The sequence below is a fragment of the Giraffa tippelskirchi genome, chromosome 2 (assembly GCF_054371585.1).
Source record: "Giraffa tippelskirchi isolate mGirTip1 chromosome 2, T2T-mGirTip1v1.2.pri, whole genome shotgun sequence".
NCBI classification, from domain to species: domain Eukaryota; kingdom Metazoa; phylum Chordata; class Mammalia; order Artiodactyla; family Giraffidae; genus Giraffa; species Giraffa tippelskirchi.
Window position 1 is genome coordinate 238,020,964 of NC_137276.1, and position 18,258 is coordinate 238,039,221.

General features: G+C 42.7%; 1 protein-coding gene and 1 non-coding gene across 10 annotated transcripts in view; both read right to left on the minus strand.

Moving 5' to 3' along the window:
- SGO1 (shugoshin 1) overlaps positions 1-18,258 on the minus strand; it is a 40,308-nt gene that overhangs the window by 5,848 nt on the left and 16,202 nt on the right. For 6 of the 9 annotated variants that reach the window (XM_081559590.1, XM_081559501.1, XM_081559512.1 and 3 more), the window contains one exon: positions 16,804-18,109. The exons of the other annotated variants lie outside the window; for them this stretch is intronic. In XM_081559590.1, coding sequence (XP_081415716.1) covers positions 18,102-18,109 — 8 coding nt within the window. In that variant the 3' untranslated portion in view covers positions 16,804-18,101. Of the gene's footprint in view, positions 1-16,803; positions 18,110-18,258 lie in introns of those variants that run through there. 9 annotated transcript variants of the gene reach the window in all.
- TRNAS-GCU (transfer RNA serine (anticodon GCU)) lies at positions 1,922-1,994 on the minus strand. The gene has a single exon. It is a non-coding gene; the product is annotated as a tRNA-Ser (tRNA).

Genomic DNA, 18,258 nt, shown 5'->3' on the forward strand with positions numbered 1-18,258 from the left:
CCCAAACCCATGTCCATCGAGTCGGTGATGCCCTCCAACCATCTCATCCTCTGTCGTCCCCTTCTCCTCCTGCCCTCAATCTTTCCCAGCATCAGGGTCTTTTCCAATGAGTCAGCTCTTCACATCACGTGGCCAAAGTACTGGAGTTGCAGCTTCAACATCAGTCCTTCCAATGAACACCCAGGACTGATCTCCTTTAGGGTGGACTGGTTGGATCTCCTTTCAGTCCAAGGGACTCCCAAGAGTCTTCTCCAACACCCCAGTTCAAAAGCATCAAATTAAGGTAACTTTTTTTATCATCATGAAATATATGTTTAGATTTGTTGACTGCATTTATCCCTGGCAGGAGAAGAGGAATGTGTTTGCAGAGGTGGTGGTTTGGGCGGGGAGGAGGGTGGCAGGGAAGGCAAGCAGTGCCTTTATCTGAGTCTCCAGTGATGAGAGACTGATGCTTCTCCTTTGGGTGCATCAGTGCGGTTAGTGTATTAGATGGAGGCTGACAGGGGAAAATAGGGTCAGTAATGTTCCAGTTCGGGAAAGAGATGAAGCTAAAAAAAAGAGAAACAGAAAAAGAGAGTGGAAGGCGGCTTTCAGGGGCCTTTAGAGGAGGGGTTTCAACAAAGCACACAGAAGACTTTGGGGGTGAGAGAACCCCCATAAATATCATAAGTTTTCAAATGTAATTCATGTATATTCATGCCTTGGTTTCTTCGTGGTAGCATCTTTGTGGTTTTTTTTTTTTTTTAAATAGAATAAGGAAGCTAACAATGTCAAAGCTAGAGATTTTCTTTGGGTTTATTAGAAAAGCAATATAATTTCAACAAAGCAGAGAAAAGCCAGGAAAACACAAGCTAACCTTCCTCCGCCCTCTTGTTACTGGGAAGTCTGGCACCACCTTGGCAGTTAGCTTAAAAATGAGAAACAACACATGTTATTTGTGTGTGTGTGTAATTTTCTGAGCTGAACTGAAGGTTACCAGTTTTTGTTTGTCTAAGTTTGAAGTTTTTGTTTTAAGAAATCCCCTGGAGAATGGTGGACTAAAGGACCTTCTCAAAGTAACGCACATGTTCACAAACTGTCTGCATCCCTGCCCCCTTGGCTCTTGCACGCTCCCTAAAATTCACTGACCTCTGTGCTTCACTCTGTTAACCTCACAGTTTTGACGGTAAAAGATGGATATCTGATTCACACTTTAAAATATCTAAGAACAGAGAATCTGCCTTTTTAAAGAGTTGAGTAGAACCCTCGTGGTTCCTGCAGAGTCTGATCAAGCTCCGATTCTCATCTTTGCCCTTCAGGGTGCTGTTCAGTCATTGCCTCAGCACTGCTGCTCCTCAACGCACCCAAAAGTACTTGTGTGGCTGTTAAATACAGGCCCTGCTTAGTCGCTCAGTCGTGTTCCACTCTTTGCAACCCCGTGGACTGTAGCCCCCCAGGCTCCTCTGTCTGTGGGATTCTCCAGGCAAGAATATGCAGTGGGTTGCCATGTCCTCCTCCAGGGGATCTTCCCAACTCAGGGATCTAACCCAGGTCTCCCACATTGCAGGTGGATTCTTTACCATCTGAGCCACCAGGGAAGCCTATATACATTTTCAGTTGAAGTATAGTTGATGTACAATGTTGTGTTAATTTCTTTGCTGTATAGCAAAGTGATTTAGTTATATATATATATATTCACACACACACACATTCTTTATATTCTTTTCCATTTTTCCATTATGGTTATCACAGGATATCTAATATTGTTCCCTTTGCTATAAAGTAGGACCTTGTTTATCTGTTCTTTCTTTTTTAAAAAATATTTATTTATTTGGCTGTGCTGGGTCTTCATCTTGGCATGTGGGGTCTTCAGTCTCTCTTGCAGCCTGAGGGCTCTTTAGTTGTGACATGCAGACTCTTGGTTGCCACATGTGGTGTCTAGCTCCCTGGCCAGGGATTGAACCTGGGCCCACTGCATTAGCAGTGCGGAGTCTTAGCCGCTGAACCACCAGGGACGTCCCATGTCCATTCTGCATGGAAGAGTTGGCCTCTGCTCACCTCCCTCTCCCGCCACCCCTCCTCTCCCCCTCGGCAAGCACAAGTCTGTCCTGTGCCTGTGATTCTTCCTGCTTCATGGGAAGGCGCATTTGTGTCATACCCTCATATAAATGATATATGGTATTTGTCTTTCTCTGCTTTACTTTTCTAGTTCTATCCATGTTGCTACAAATGGCATTATTTCATTCTTTTTATGGCTGAGTAATATTCCATCTATATATATACACACACAAACACATGGAAGAAGGAAATGGCAACCCACTCCAGCATCTTGCCTGGGGAATCCCATGGACAGGGGAACCTGGCGGGCTTCAGTCCATGGGGTGGCCAAAGAGTCAGACACGACTTAGCGACTGAACACCACCACCACCACAGACACATACATACATACACACACACTACATCTTTATCCACTCATCCATCAGTGGAGGTTCATTGTTGCTTCTTTGTCTTGGCTATCGTAAATAATGCTGCAGTGAACATTGGCGTGCATTATCTTTTTGAACCAACAGTTTTGTCTGGATATGTGTCCAGCAGTAGGCTTGCAGGAGGCAGCTCTGGTTTTAGTTTTCTGAGGACCCTCCCTGCTGTTTTCTACAGTGCCCGCACCAATTTGCATTCCCACCCACAGTGCAGGAGGCTCCCTTTTCTCCACACCCTCTCCTGCATTTGTCATTTGTAGACTTGGATGAAAGCCATTTTGACCATTGTGAGGTGGTGCCTCGTTGTTTTGATTTGCATTTCTCTAATAATTAGGGATGTTGGATGGCTTTTCATGTGCCTGTTGGCCTCCTGTCTTCTATGGAGAAATGTCTGTTTAGGTCTTCAGGCACTTTTTGATTGGGTTGTTTTGCTGTTGTTGAGTTGTATGAGCTGTTTGCATATTTTGGAAACTAAACCTTTGGAGGTCACAAATGTTTGCAAATATTTTCTCCTGTTCCATAGGTTGTCTTTGTCACCTGGGCATATATGCATAATTCCTCCCAATACATTTTTGATCGCCTCTCTTCTAGAATTTCTATCATGTGTAGGTTGGCGCATAATCCCGTAAGTCTCTTTTATTTTCTTTCCTTTTCTGTCTGCTGTTCTGGCTGGGTGACCTCCATTATTCCGTTTTCCGGGGCCCTGGCGTGTCTCCGCGTTCCCATCCTGCTCTTCGGTGCCGGTGGCCCAGCTTTTCATCTTAGTGAATGTGTTTTCTAAGTTTTCTTGGCTCCTCTTTCTAGTTCGTTCTCATAATAATCTGCATTTCTGTCAATAGCTTTGCTTAACCTCTTCGGTATTTTTATTATCTCCTTTTTGAACTGTATATCTAGACTGAAGAAGTCTTTTTCACTGTTCTTCCAGGGGTTTTCTTGGTCTTGTAACTGGGGATGGTTCCTTTGCCCCTTAATTTTACTTGTATTTCTCTTGCTCTGCGAAAGTGAAGTCGCTCAGTCGTGTCCGACTCTTAGCGACCCCATGGACTGCAGCCCACCAGGCTCCTCCGGCCATGGGATTTTCCAGGCAACAGTACTGGAGTGGGTGCCATTGCCTTCTCCCTTGCTCTATGAGTTTGGGAGAAAAAATCACCTCCTGTGCCTTCAAGGGCTGTTGCTGTGGGAGTGCCCCTTGTAGGGTTAAGGTTTCTGGTGTGAGGGCCGCTGAGCGTGGACGCCTGCTCTTCTCCCCCGGTAGGTGCTGGCCTGTGGACGCGGCGGCCGGTGCCTGCCCCGGAGCCCCGGAGGCCGTGCCTGGCAGGCACGCCTGCAGCCCGTGGAAGGGGTGCCTGCTGCTGAGAGCGACCGGGAAGAAAGCAGCTTCTGGAGCCCAGCCGGCTGTCCGCACAGCCACCCCCGCTCCTCCAAAGCCCGAGCTCCAGCCCCCAGCACCCACCCCGGGCAGACGCACGACTCCGGCTGGAGGTGCGGGGCTGCCCCGGGGGTGCGGGCCTCTGTCCATGTGCCGGAGACAGAGCGAGAGCGGCTCTCTCCCCAGAGGCACGGAAGTGCCCCTCCGCCCTGGCCGACTTCCCAGCCAATGAGGGGCCTTTCCAGACTTTTCTCGCTCTGGTGTTTTCTCTTGCCCTACCCAGGTACATGGAGACTTCTCGCCCTTTCAGAAGTATGAAGTCTTCTGCTGGGGCTCACTGGGCTTCCTATGAGCATTGTCCCACATGCAGATGTGTTTTTGCTGTATTTGTGGAAGGATGTGAGCTCTACATGGAGAAGGCAATGGCACCCCACTCCAGTACTCTTGCCTGGAAAATCCCATGGACGGAGGAGACTGGTGGGCTACAGTCCATGGGGTCGCTAAGAGTTGGACACGACTGAGCGACTTCACTTTCACTTTTCCCTTTCATGCACTGGAGAAGGAAATGGGAACCCATTCCAGTATTCTTGCCTGAAGAATCCTAGGGACGGCAGAGCCTGGTGGGCTGACATCTATGGGGTCGCACAGAGTCGGACACGACTGAAGCGACTTAGCAGCAGTAGCAGCAGCAGTGAGCTCTACATACGTCTGCCCTGCCATCTTGATTGTCCACCCCAGTATCTTTCTAACATAAAAAAAATTGAAGTATAATTAACAGTGCAGTATTATACACAGATTTTAGGAGTTCTTTGTGGTCTTTTAATTTTTAAAATTTTTATGTTTGGCTGTTTGGGTCTTTGTTGCAGCCCGCTGGCTTCTCTCAAGTTATGGCACGTGGCGTCCAGAGTGCACAGGCTCAGTGGTTGCAGCTTGTGGCCTTAGTTGCCCTTGGATTCATACAAGTAATTTTCTTTCCTGGGAACCACTTATCAAGCACTGACTAGGTGTCAGGCACTCTTCTTAGCATTTTACTTAAGCATATTAAGTCACTGAATCCTGGCAACAGTTTAATAAAAACACTGAGATTCAGAGAAGCAGTTTTGCTAAAGAAGTCACACGCTGGGATTCTTGATCCAGAGTCAGGATTATTAAACTCAGTGCAGCACCAGCCATGTCTACAGCTAAAGAGTGACAGTCCTTGTGCGTTGCATGAAGTCTCTAAATACTAAGTATCTACATATTAACTGTAGTTCCAATTCCTTTTATACTATGAATTCTTACTATATTCCACATTAAACATTTTTTATGCATAAAGTGACAAGGATACAAAGGTGAGTTGCCAGCTTTTGAGACTAAAATCTATTACTAGAGACGAAATGTAAGCCACGTGACAGGGTATAACATCTGTGAATTCAGAGGTAAGATTGTGAGGTTGGGGTGGAGGCTGATAATGTGTTCTGGACGGGTCATCAGCCACCTCTCTAAGGAGCCTGGGCTTTACTAATAGGCTCACAAGAACTGCTGAAACTGTGTGGGTACCAGATGACCAAAGCTGGAAGTACACTTCACAGAGACCAGACATTGAACAAGTCACTACAAAGGGCCGCAGTGAGAGATGCAGCTTGCAGAGGTGGCTCAAAGTGGGGCTTCAACACACAAGTTGATAGAAAAAGACAAGTATATGATATTGCTTCTATGTGGAATCTAAAAAAAAAGTGAACTTATTTACAAAACAGAAGCACGCATAGAAAACACACATGGTTACTAAAGGGGAAAGGATGAGGAGAGATAAATTAGGAGTTTGGGATTAGCAGACACACACTGATCCGTATAAAATAAACACGGACCTAGTGTGTAACACAGGACAATGTTCAATAACTTGTGATAATCTATAATGAGAACGAATCTGAAAATCATACACACACACACACACACACACACACACACACACACACACACAGAAGCCCCAAGGTGGTGCAGTGGTAAGGAATCTCTCTGCCAGTGCAGGAGACACAGTACACGTGGGTTTGATCAATGGGTCAGGAAGACCCCCTGGAGTAGGAAATGGCATCCCACTCCAGTATTCTTGCCTGGAGAAACCCATGGACAGAGGGGCCTGGTAGGCAACAGTCCATGGGGTTGCAAAAGAGTCACACATGACTTAGTGACTAAGCAACAAAAACAGAAATCAAAACAGTAGGGTACTGGCACAAAAACAGAAATACGGATACATGGAACAGGATAGAAAGCCAGAAATAAACCCATTACTCTGTGCTCAACTAATCTACAACAGGGTAGGTAAGAATACACATTGGAGAAAAGACAATATCTTTGATAAGTAGTGCTGTGAAAATTGGATCTCTACTTGTCAAAAAAAAAAAAAACTAGAACATTCTCTAACACCATACAGAAAAATAAAATGGATTAAAGACCTAAATGTAAGACTGGATACTATAAAACTCCTAGAGCAAAATATAGAATAATCATTGACATAAATCATAGCAATATCTTTTTGGAGCAGTCTCCTCTGATCAGTTCAGTCTCTCAGTCCTATCCGACTCTGTGACCCCATGGACTGCAGCACACCAGGCTTCCCTGTTCATCACCAACTCCCGGAGCTTGCTCAAACACATGCCCATCGAGTTGGTGATGCCATCCAACCATCTCATCTTCTGTCGTCCCCTTCTGCTCCTGCCTTCAATCTTTCCCACCATCAGGGTCTTCTCCAATGAGGCAGTTCTTCCCTACAGGTGGCCAGAGTATTGGAGTTTCAGCTTCAGCATCAGCTCTTCCAGTGAATATTCAGCGTTGATCTCCTTTAGGATGGACTGGTTGGGTCTCCTTGCAGTCCAAGGGACTCTCAAGAGTCTTCTCCAACACCACGTTTCAAAAGCATCAATTCTTCGGTGCTCAGCTTTCTTTATTGTCCAACTCTCACATCCATACATGACTACTGGAAAAAACAGCTTTGACTAGACTGACCTTTTTTGGCAAATAATGTCTCTGCTTTTTAATATGCTCTCTAGGTTGATCATAGCTTTTCTTCCAAGGAGCAATAATTTCATGGCTGCAGTCACCACCTGAAGTGATTTTGGAGCCCAAGAAAATAAAGTCTGTCACTGTTTCCCCATCTATTTGCCATGAAGTGATGGGACTGGATGCCATGATCTTAGTTTCCTAAATGTTGAGCTTTAAGCCAACTTTTTCACTCTCCTCTATTACTTTCATCAAGAGGCTCTTTAGTTCTTCACTTTCTGCCATAAGGGTGGTGTCATCTGCATATCTGAGATTATTGATATTTCTCCCAGCAATCTTGATTCCAGCTTGTGCTTCATCCAGCCCAGAATTTCGCATGATGTACTCTGCATATAAGTTAAATAAGCAAGGTGACAATACACAGCCTTGATGTACTCCTTTCCCAATTTGGAACCAGTCTTGTTGTTTCATGTCCAGTTCTAACTGTTATTTCTTGACCTGCATACAGCTTTCTCAGGAGGCAGGTCAGGTGGTCTGGTATTCCCATCTCTTGAAGAATTTTCCACAGTTTGTTGGGATTCACAGTCAAAGGCTTTGATGTAGTCAATAAAACAGATGTTTTTCTGGAACTCTCTTGCTCTTTTGATGATCCAGCGGATGTTGGGAATTTGATCTTTGGTTCCTCTGCCTTTTCTAAATCCAGCTTGAACATCTGGAAGTTCTTGGTTTACGTACTGTTTAAGCCTGGCTTGGAGAATTTTGAACATTACTTTGCTAATGTGTGAGATGAGTGCAATTGTGCGGTAGTTTGAACTTCTTTGGCATTGCTTTTCTTTGGGATTGGAATGAAAACTGACCTTTTCCAGTCCTGTGGCCAATGCTGAGTCTTACAAATTTGCTAGTATATTGAGTGCAGCACTTTCACAGCATTATCTTTTGGGATTTGAAATAGCTCAACTGGAATTCCATCACCTCCACTAGCTTTGTGCGTAGTGATGCTTTCTAAGGCCCACTTGACTTCACATTCCAGGATGTCTGGCTCTAGGTGAGTGATCACACCATCGTGGTTATCTGGGTCATGAAGATCTTTTTTGTATAGTTCTTCTGTGTATTCTTGCCACCTCTTCTTAGTATCTTCTGCTTCTGTTAGGTCCATACCATTTCTGTCCTTTATTGTGCCCATCTTTAATGAAATGTTCCCTTGGTATCTCTACTTTTCTTGAAGAGATCGCTAGTCTTCCCATTCTATTGTTTTCCTCTATTTCTTTGCATTGATCACTGAAGAAGGCTTTCTTATCTCTCCTTGCTATTCTTTGGAACTCTGCATTCAAATGAGTATATCTTTCCTTTTCTCCTTTGCCTTTCACTTCTCTTCTTTTCTCAGCTATTTGTAAGGCCTCCTCAGACAACCATTTTACCTTTTTGCATTTATTTTTCTTGGGGATGGTCTTGATCACTGCCTCCATAGTTCTTCAGGCACTCTATCAGATGTAATCCCTTGAATCTATTTCTCACTTCCCCTGTATAATCATAAGGGATTTAAGTCATACCTGAGTGGTCTAGTGGTTTTCCCTACTTTCTTCAATTTAAGTCTCAATTTTGCAATAAAGAGTTTGTGATCTGAGCCATAGTCAGCTCCTGGTCTTGTTTTTGCTGACTATATAAGAGCTTCTCCATCTTTGGCTGCAAAGAATATAATCAATGATTTTGGTGTTGGCCATCTGGTAATGTCCATGTGTAGAGTCTTCTCTTGTGTCGTTGGAAGAAGGTGTTTGCTGTGACCGGTGCGTTCTCTTGGCAGAGCTCTGTTAGCCTCTGCCCTGCTTCATTCTGTCTCCAGGCCAAACTTGCTTGTTCCAGTCCCCTGTGAGGAAAAGGACATCTTTTTTGGGTGTTAGTTCTAGAAGGTCTTGTAGGTCTTCATAGAACCATTTAACTTCTGCTTCTTCAGCATTACTGGTTGGGGCATAGACTTGAATTACCATGGTATTGAATGCTTTGCCTTGGAAACAAACAGAGATCATTCAGTCGTTTTTGAGATTGCATCCAGGTACTGCATTTCGGACTCTTTTGTTGTCTATGAGAACTACTCCATCTCTTCTAAGGGATTCTTGTCCACAGTTGTAGATATAACAGTCATCTGAATTAAATTCTCCCATTCCAGTCCATTTTAGCTCACTGATTCCTTAAATGTCAATGTTCACTCTTGCCATCTCTGGTTTGCCCTCTTCCCATTTACCTTGATTCGTGAACCTAACATTCCAGGTTCCTATGCAGTATTGTTCTTTACAGCATCGGATTTTACTTCTATCACCAGTCACATCCACACCTGGGCGTTGTTTTTGCTTTGACTCTGTCCCTTCATTCTCTCTGGAGTTGTTTCTCCACTCCTCTCCAGTAGCATATTGGGCACCTACTGACCTGGGGAGTTCATCTTTCAGTGTCATATCTTTTTGCCTTTTCACACTTTTAATGGGGTTCTCAAGGTAAGAATACTGTTTTGCCACTCCCTCCTCCAGTGGACCACATTCTGTCAGAACTCTCCACCATGACCCGTCCACCTTGGGTGTCCCTACATGGCATGGCTCATAGTTTCACTGAGTTGGACAAGGCTGTGGTCCTTGTGATCGTTTTGATTAGTTTTCTGTGATTGTGGTTTTCATTCTGTCGGCCCTCTGATAGCGAAGGGTGAGAAGCTGATGGAAGCTTTCTGATGGGACAGACTGGGGAAAGCTAGGTCTTGTGGTGGGCGGGGCCAAGCTTAGTAAATCTTTAATCCAATTTTCTGTTGATGGGTGGGGCTCTGTTCCTTCCCTGAGACCAAATTATGGTGGAGGTAAGGAAGATAATGGTGACTTTCTTCAAAAGGTCTTGTGCTCCTGACCCTGCAGCAGGCCACTGCCGACCCACGCCTCTGCCAGAGACTCCTGGACACTCACAGGCTACTCTGGGTCAGTTTCTTGTGGGTTCACTGCTTCTTTCTTCTGGGAGAAATCAACTATACTTCAATAAAAAAAAAAAACTCCTGCCCCTAAAAATACATGAAAATGCTGGATAAAAATGCACTATATTTAAGGATATATCTGGATTTACAAGGAAGAATAGGCAACCTTGAAGTGACATAAAAGGAAATTTAAAACAGTCACCAACACTGGTAGTAGTTCTTGGTCACTCTGGGAAAGGTGATACCTCCATAATTAAGGGGCTTAGGTTTTAATATATCTGTGAAATTGATCAAAACAAGCTATGACCCCCTCCCATCCCCTGACACATAAAGCCAGGATCTATAAAGGTCTGTACAGATTAGTGAAAGCATGGCAGACAAGTTTCCTAAGACTCTGAAGCCTGAGGACTTCACCCAGGCTTGGGCTTCAAGTTTACTTTTCCTACCTGATCTAGGAATTGTGAACCAAATCCCCCAGTGTAACAAAATAAAAACTGGTTCTTAGATGATACCTGCAGGGCTTCTGATAAAACATAAAATCAGTCTGTAGGGATGTACACTGTAGACAACCAAAATTTTGACAACCTAAGTCCAAAAATTTTCCTCAAAACAAAAAAATAATTCCACTGAAAGATGAGCTCACAAAAAGTTGGGAAACATGCACGACCCAATCATATTCAAAAGTCAGATGATCAAATATCAGGTTCAGCTACCTAATGTGAGAAAACACCAATTCCCTGGAAGAAAACACACGTTCATGGTTGTGGAAGGAGAAGGAGACAAGGGGCTGGCTGCATAGACTATGGTCCAGCCCGGAAGAGTGAACCAGAATACAGGGCCGGCGAAATATTACAGAAAGAGCCCAGCTAAAGAGAGGGCAACAGGAAAGAGGGACAGGACAGACCCAACAACGTGAACTGCATCAGAGCCGAGTATTTGCTCACTGACGTATTCGGTGAATGCCAAATACCAAGAACCATGCCTGATGCTGCTGGCACAGTTGATGCTGAATATTAAAGCACAATAATTATCAGAAGTAAGGGGAGAATGAGGAAAAGGTAATTTTTAACGAACTAAGAATTTTTCTTACAATAAAAGGCATGAATGTTTATAATCAGTTGAATCCCAAGCATGATGAATTAAGCTTCACTTGTCCCTATGAATGCATATTGACTGCAGGACTTCTTTACCCACTGTAAATGAGAAAACTGGACTTAATAACCACGATTATAAAGTCGGCAATAGATATTACAGGTTTATGACCCTAGACAGAAGGAAAGTAAGGAGAGTGAGCCCTATTTTCATCCCATATTTCTTCCCCAGAGAGTTTCCCTAGTAAAGGAGAGGGAGTCCAGAGTCCCGTATGATCACTGGGTTAAGGAGATAGAGACTGAAGTTTCAAGGAAGCAAGAACTTGCGAACAAAGTGTTGGAGAGGAAGAAGCCATGCAGGGGAAAGGTTCCACAATTCTGCTCAAGGGTCCCTGAATCTTGGTTGAATACTAATCTGCACGTGGATGGGATGAAACTTCATGAAGTCAGGGAAAGAACGTCTGTAGGGCAAAGAACAATCCTGTGAGCCAAATCACTGTAGGAGTTTACACGGGTCTGGGAGCCATCCGTGCACTCAGCAGCCAGAGGGGACAGACCTGACCACTAACAGATACATGCGACGTGCAGTGGAGACCTTAGATGCTTCACAATTTACTACTGGGGCTAAAGGAGCCTAGAGGAAAAGGTATCCTAAACCTGCCCCCAAAGCCTAAAACCAAGCTCATGAAGGATCAAGCTGATTTCCAAGAAATTTAATTGCCCAACAAAGTTCAAAACTCTGTTTGAAGACGTATAATAACATATAGCTTATACGGATGTTAAATTCCCAATGTACAATGTCCAATAAAAAAATTAAGATATATGAAGCTGGAAACTGTGGTACATAACTAAAAGAGAAAACTAAATCAATAAGTAAATAAATAAAACTGATCCAGAAATGAGATAATTAGCAGAAAAGGATGTTAACATGGCTTTTATAAACATAAATATGCTTAAGGATATAAAGAAGCCATGAATATACTGAGGAATAAAATAGAATATATATAAACAAGACCCATATGGAGTTTCTAAAGGTGAAAAAAATACAGTATCAATCATTTCCTATTCACTGGATGGGATCAATAGAAGATTTGACATAGCAGAAAATACAAGTAATCTTAAAGATGCAGCAATAGAAGATACACAAAATGAAGCACAAAGGAAAAAATCAAAAATAAACACAAACAAAATTAGAGTATATCTTGAACTAAATGAAAGTGAAACTATAACATTTCAAAGATGTAGCTAATGCAGTGCTTAAACGAAAAATTACAGAATTATTACCAATATCAGGAATGAAAGAGGACAAAATTAGAGCTCTTTCATGCAAGAAGTTAAAAGGATAAGGAGATTATTATAAACATCATTCCCAGGTATTTGCTAACTTAGATGAAATGAACAAATACTTTGTGTTACACAAAGTAGCAAAACTGAAGAAGAAATTAAAACCTAAAAATCTCTTTATTAAGTTAAAAAAAAACATTAAAAACTGAGGAAAGACAGTTATAACCCTTGTAAATAAAGACAAGGAACAGAACCTAGAATATTAAAGAGCCCATACTATTTATCAAGGAAAAGACATTCCAGTAGAATAGTAGGCAACTTTTAGTTGCATAAGCAACACACAGAAGGGATGAGAATGACCACTGACACTTGAGTTGTCACAAGTAATGAACTCAGTGAGAGAAAATCTCATAATTTATTAAAAAGAAATTGTGTCACACTCACTGGCTTGGCTAATTTAAATGTTCAGTAATACCAAATGATCACGTGTTGGGCAACCTGGAACTTACAAATCGCTATTAGGGACAGTAGCCAAGATGGTGGGGGAGAAAGGCCATGAGCTCACCTGCCACAAGCAGGCCAAGATCACAAGTGTCTGCAGAACCATCCAAGAAAAAGACTGGGACCTCAAGATAGCAGCTCTGACAGCTAAAGACATAAAGAAGGAACCACAACAAGGCATGCCTGTCTCGTGATATACTCAAATCTAACACGCCCTGGGTGGGTGACCCACAGACTAGAGAATAATCCTATCACAGAAGCTCTCCCACAGGACTGAGAGCTCTGAGCCCCATGTCAGGTTCCCAGTCTGGGGGTCTGGCACTAGGAAGACGAGCCCCCAGAGCATTTGGTTTTGAAGAGCAGCAGGACTTGATTGCAAGAGCTCCACAAGGCTAGGGGAAACAGACTATTCTTGGAGGACCTACAGGAGATCAAATTGTCAACATCCGTTGCATCATCGAAAAAGCAAGAATTCCAGAAAACATCTATATCTGCTTTATTTATTACGTCAAAGCCTTTGACTGTGTAGATCACAACAAACTGTGGAAAATTCTTCAAGAGATGGGAATACCAGGCCAGCTTACCTGCCTCCTGTGAAACCTGTATGCAGGTCAGGAAGCACAGTTAGAACCAGACATGGAACAACAAACGGGCTCCAAATTGGGAAAGGAGTACGTCAAAAATTTATCAAAAGGTCAAGAAAATATTTGAAAAGATAGTAACCGAAAAATGCAAACTTCCCTAATCTGGAAAAGGCAACAGTCAACGAAATCCAGGAGTGCTGAGTCTGATACAGGACGAACCAAAGGGGACACACCAAAACAAATGGTAATCAAAACGATAAGAGTTAAAAATAAAGTCCTAAAAGCAGCAAGGGAAAAACAATGAATTACACACAAAAGAATCCCCAGAACATGATCAGCTGCTGTTTCACTCACAAACAAAAAACGCAGAAAAAGCATTTGATAAAATCCAACACCCATTTATGATAAACTCTCTCCAGAAAGTGGGCATGGAGGGAACCTACCTCAACATAACAGAGGCCAAATATGACAGTCACAGACAATTACAGACTCAAACAGTGAAGAGCTGAAAGCATTCTCTCTAAGATCAGAGACAAGGATGCCCACTCCTGCCACTTTTTTTTAGCTGCACCACCTGGCATGTGGAACTTCACTGACCAGGGTTTGCCCCCTACACTGGAAACAGTCTTAACCACTGGACCATCAGGGAAGTCCTCTTGCCACTTGTATTGAACAGTTTTGGAAGCCCGAGGTGAAGCAACCAGAGGAAAAAAGAAAAAGGATCCAACTGCAAAAAGAAGTAACACTGTCACTGCTTGCAGATGACATGATATTATACAAAGAAATCCTATCATGCCACGAGAAAACTACTATAGCTCATCAATGGATTTGGTAAAGTTGCAGGATACAAAAATTAACATATAGAAATCTGTTCTATTTCTATAAACTAACAACAAATTATCAGAAAGAGAAATTAAGGGAACAATCTAATTTATAATTATATAAAAAATAACATACCTAGGAATAAACCTAAGAAAACAACTTGTACTTCAAAAATAGCATCTTATAGTTTTTACTCAGCCATAAAAAAGAACAAAATAATGCCATTTGTAGCAACATGGATGGACCTAGAGATGATCATACTCAGGGAAGTCAGACAGAGAAATACAAACATCATATGACATCACTTGTATGTGGAATCTAAAAAGTGATACAGGGACTTCCCTTGTGATCCAGTGGCTAAGACTCCATGCTCCCAAGGCAGGCGGCCTGGGTTTGATCTCTGGTCAAGGAACTGGATCCCATGTGCTGCAACTAAAAAGTTTGTTAGGAGGAGGTCCTGCATACTGCAGCTGAGACCTGGAACAGCCAAATAAATAGATAAATATAAATATTTAAAAATAATACAAATGAACTTATTTACAAAGCAGAAATAGGCTCAAAGAAAACTAACTTACGGTTACCCAAAGGAAAGGGGATGGAGGATTAAGAGTTTCAGATTAACAGATACACACTATATATAGATAAACAAGAAAGACCTGCTGTATAGCACAGGGAAATCTACTCAGTATTTTACAATAACCTTTAAGAAGAATCTCCATTATAGGTTATATATAAGTGAATGACTTTGCTGTATATGTACCAGAAACTAACACAAGATTGTAAATCAAGTATACTACAAAAAGTAAATACATATTTAAATTTTAAAAAATTGTTTTTTGGAAAATGGTATACTCGTTTTATCAGGAGAATGGTATAACCACTTAGACAGCAACCCTACTTCTAGGTACTAACTCCCTGGAAACTTATTTATACATACAAGAACACAGAATATTCCGTGCAGCACTAATTTATAATAATGACAAAGTGGAATCCAACTGTTTCTAAAAAGAAGAGTAAGTGGTTTATATAATGAAAATTTTGTACACCAAGGAAAATAAGCTACATCTGCCAACATGGACAAATCTAAAAACAATGTTGAGTAAAAAGTAGTTGTAAAAAGATGTATACAACATAACACTCATGTAAAATGTTAAAATACAAAGCAATCTTAATAGTTTATGGATTGTTGGGAAACATTGAGGGCAGGAGGAGAAGGGGAGGACAGAGGATGAGATGGCTGGATGGCATCACTGACTCGATGGACATGGGTTTGGGTGGACTCTGGGAGTTGGATGGACAGGGAGACCTGGCGTGCTGCGGTCCATGGGGTCGCAAAGAGTCGGACACGACGGAGCGACTGAACTGAACTGAAACACTACAACAATAAAGAAATAGTAAAATACAGAAACTATAGAAATATAGGGTTTCCCTGGCGGTCCAGTGGATAAGAACCCTCCTGCCAATGAGGGGGTTGGAGGTTCAATCCCCAGTCCAGGAAGATGCTACATGCTGCACAACAACTAAGGGTGTGCACGACTGCTGAGCCAGCGGGCCCTAGAGCCCGTGCGCCACCAACAAACACGGAGCCCGTGCGCCGCACCTACTGAGGTCCACACATCGAGCCTGTGCTCGGCAGGAAGAGGAGCCACTGCAATGAACAGGCCGAGCCCCGTACCAAAGAGCTGAGAAAGTACAGAGAAAGTCCGCGTGCGGCCATGGATACCCAGCACAGCCAAAAGTAAATTTTAAAAAAAGTATACAACCACCAAATTCAGAATAATCTATTTTGGAGATGAAGGGAAGGTGAGGATAAAGGTAGATCAAAAAATGTCAGAAGAGAAAGATCCATAAGTAATAAACAGTAAAAGCAGTCAATGGCATAGAGCAAGAGTTGGGAAGCTTTTGGGTTAAAGGTCTTGAGAGTAAATATTTCAGACTTTGCAAGCTTAAGAGACAAAATAAATCAATAGCTAGTTTTTGATTTAAACACAAAAAAGCATCTTTACTTTGCAGACCATGCAGAAGCAGATTGTTAACACCAGTAATTTTTGATTTAAAGAAAACTATACTTTATAAAACAGATTCTTTTTCACAGAATGCATTTTTTATTACTAAGACAGAAACAAGTTATACTTCTACCTGCGGGGTTCACATTGCTAGCCTGGAGCAGCCATTAGTCCAACAGGACTTTCTGGAGGGACAGGAATGGACTGTATCTGCGCTGTCCCCAGTGTGGTAACCACTGGTCACCTGTGGCTCTTAAGCACTGGCAGTGCAGCAGCTGTGACTGAGAAGTTAAGCTTTAAAAATTGTATTGAACCCTAATTAAGACAGCCATCCTAGAGTCTGAATGAATTCAAATAGCAGTGGAAGGGCATTAGCTGAAGAAACAAACTGGAAAAATAAGACTGTGATGGGAGAGCAGGGCGTATGAACCCGCGAGTCCATCGGGGGCAGGAAAGTCTGGGTGACGGAAAGGATTTTGGGTATGACTGGCACAGGACGCAGGCAGGTGTGGAGATGCAGTAAAGAGAACGTGAGGGCAGGGTTAGAAGAGGCACCTGGTAACCCAAAAACTGCTGACTGGGACAGGGAGGCTCCAATGAGGAGAGGAAAGAGAAGAGCGCGCGAGGACGGTATTGCGACAGAGGCGACGACCACGGGGAAAGCCACGGTCTGGGGGGGGAACGTCCAGGGAGGGTGTGGGTGGCGGCGGCTGGAGACAGACGACCAGAGGGGGAGGACACGTCTAGACTTAAGGACCGGGAAAATACACACGCACTTACACAGACTTTATTGCTCTCTAAACCCGAATCAAAATTTACAGAAGTATATAAAAGTATAGGCTTCAAACTCTCAGAACTGAACTCTCATTGAATTTACTTTTTTCTTAGAAAGGTAGATTCTATTCTTTAATTAGGAACCTTGAGGAAACGAAGTCACACCAGGATGTAAAGGCAGAGGCAGAGACCCCAAACCCGCTGGTCCTCCCCCGTCAGGCTGGAGCAGTTTAAACCAGGCCAGACCCACTCCAGCTCGGGCCGCCGTCTACTCTCCACTTCGGGGTCCCAGGTTGGCTGGGTCGCAAACTGGCTTCACATCACCTGAGGACCTAACTTGAGTGAATGCGTGGCTTCAGGTTTGAGCGCCCCTCACTTCTGCAGTGTCCCTCGGCCGTGGACTTAGGGACTGGATCAAATGTACAAAAAAAGTCCTTGGTTTTCACATATTTAACATTTGGCATTTTTGACTAAACAAGGAAGTATTCTGAGAGGCCGTGACACAATAATTTGTGATTTTGCTAACATATCTCAAAGTGATCAAAGTACAACTGGCGTCTGCCGCTGTGGGTTCAGAGCTAGTCACTGACCCAGTCCCTGAGCCTAAGCAACCATCAGTCCTCTAATCACAATCTCATACACATTTTGTCTGAAAAAATCAAATACAACGATGGTATAAGGAACCCACAAACAGCTTAGCGTATACTCTACTGTGAATGACAAGGATTCATTTTATTCAAACATTGTACAAAGAGTTTCAAAAGATCTTCAGTCTGTCTTCAAAAATTCATTCAATCATAGTATTACCCACTTAAGGGAAAAATAAAGATGCCTTATAATGAAAACATCTTAATTTGAAGAAACATGATTAATTTCCCAATGTTGGTATAAGATACATCAGTTAAAAATAAGTTTTAGGCAGTGTAAAAAATGTAAACTATGACAGTGCTTCAGTCCAATTATTTATAGCTAGAAGAAAAATAAGCCAAATGTATCAAAGGTTTAAGAATACACATCACTTTTGAAGTACAGTTTTGAAGACATGTTCATGAACTACAGTCTTGTCAAGAAAGTATTCTACGGCAATAGTTCAACCATTTGAATACTACTTTACTGATTCCCTCTTGGTTCCACAGAAGCGGGTGTAGGATGAATTTCAATAGCATCTAACACAGGCTTCATTGTACTTGCTTCACACTTATTTTTTTTTTAGAACAGTGTCTGGTATCTTTTTTCTGCTTGAAAATAGGCGAATTCAAGAAACACAAATCTGTAAAAGGGTCCCCTCTTCTCAGTTTCCTGTAAGAGTAAAGAGAACTCTTAAACATGATTATAAGCATCCCAATACTAACTCACTCTTCAGTGTAAGTTTATGGTAGAGCATGCCATCGTTAGTATTCTCACCTCAGTTTTTCATCAAAATTGTGTATTTCACATAAGGCTCACCC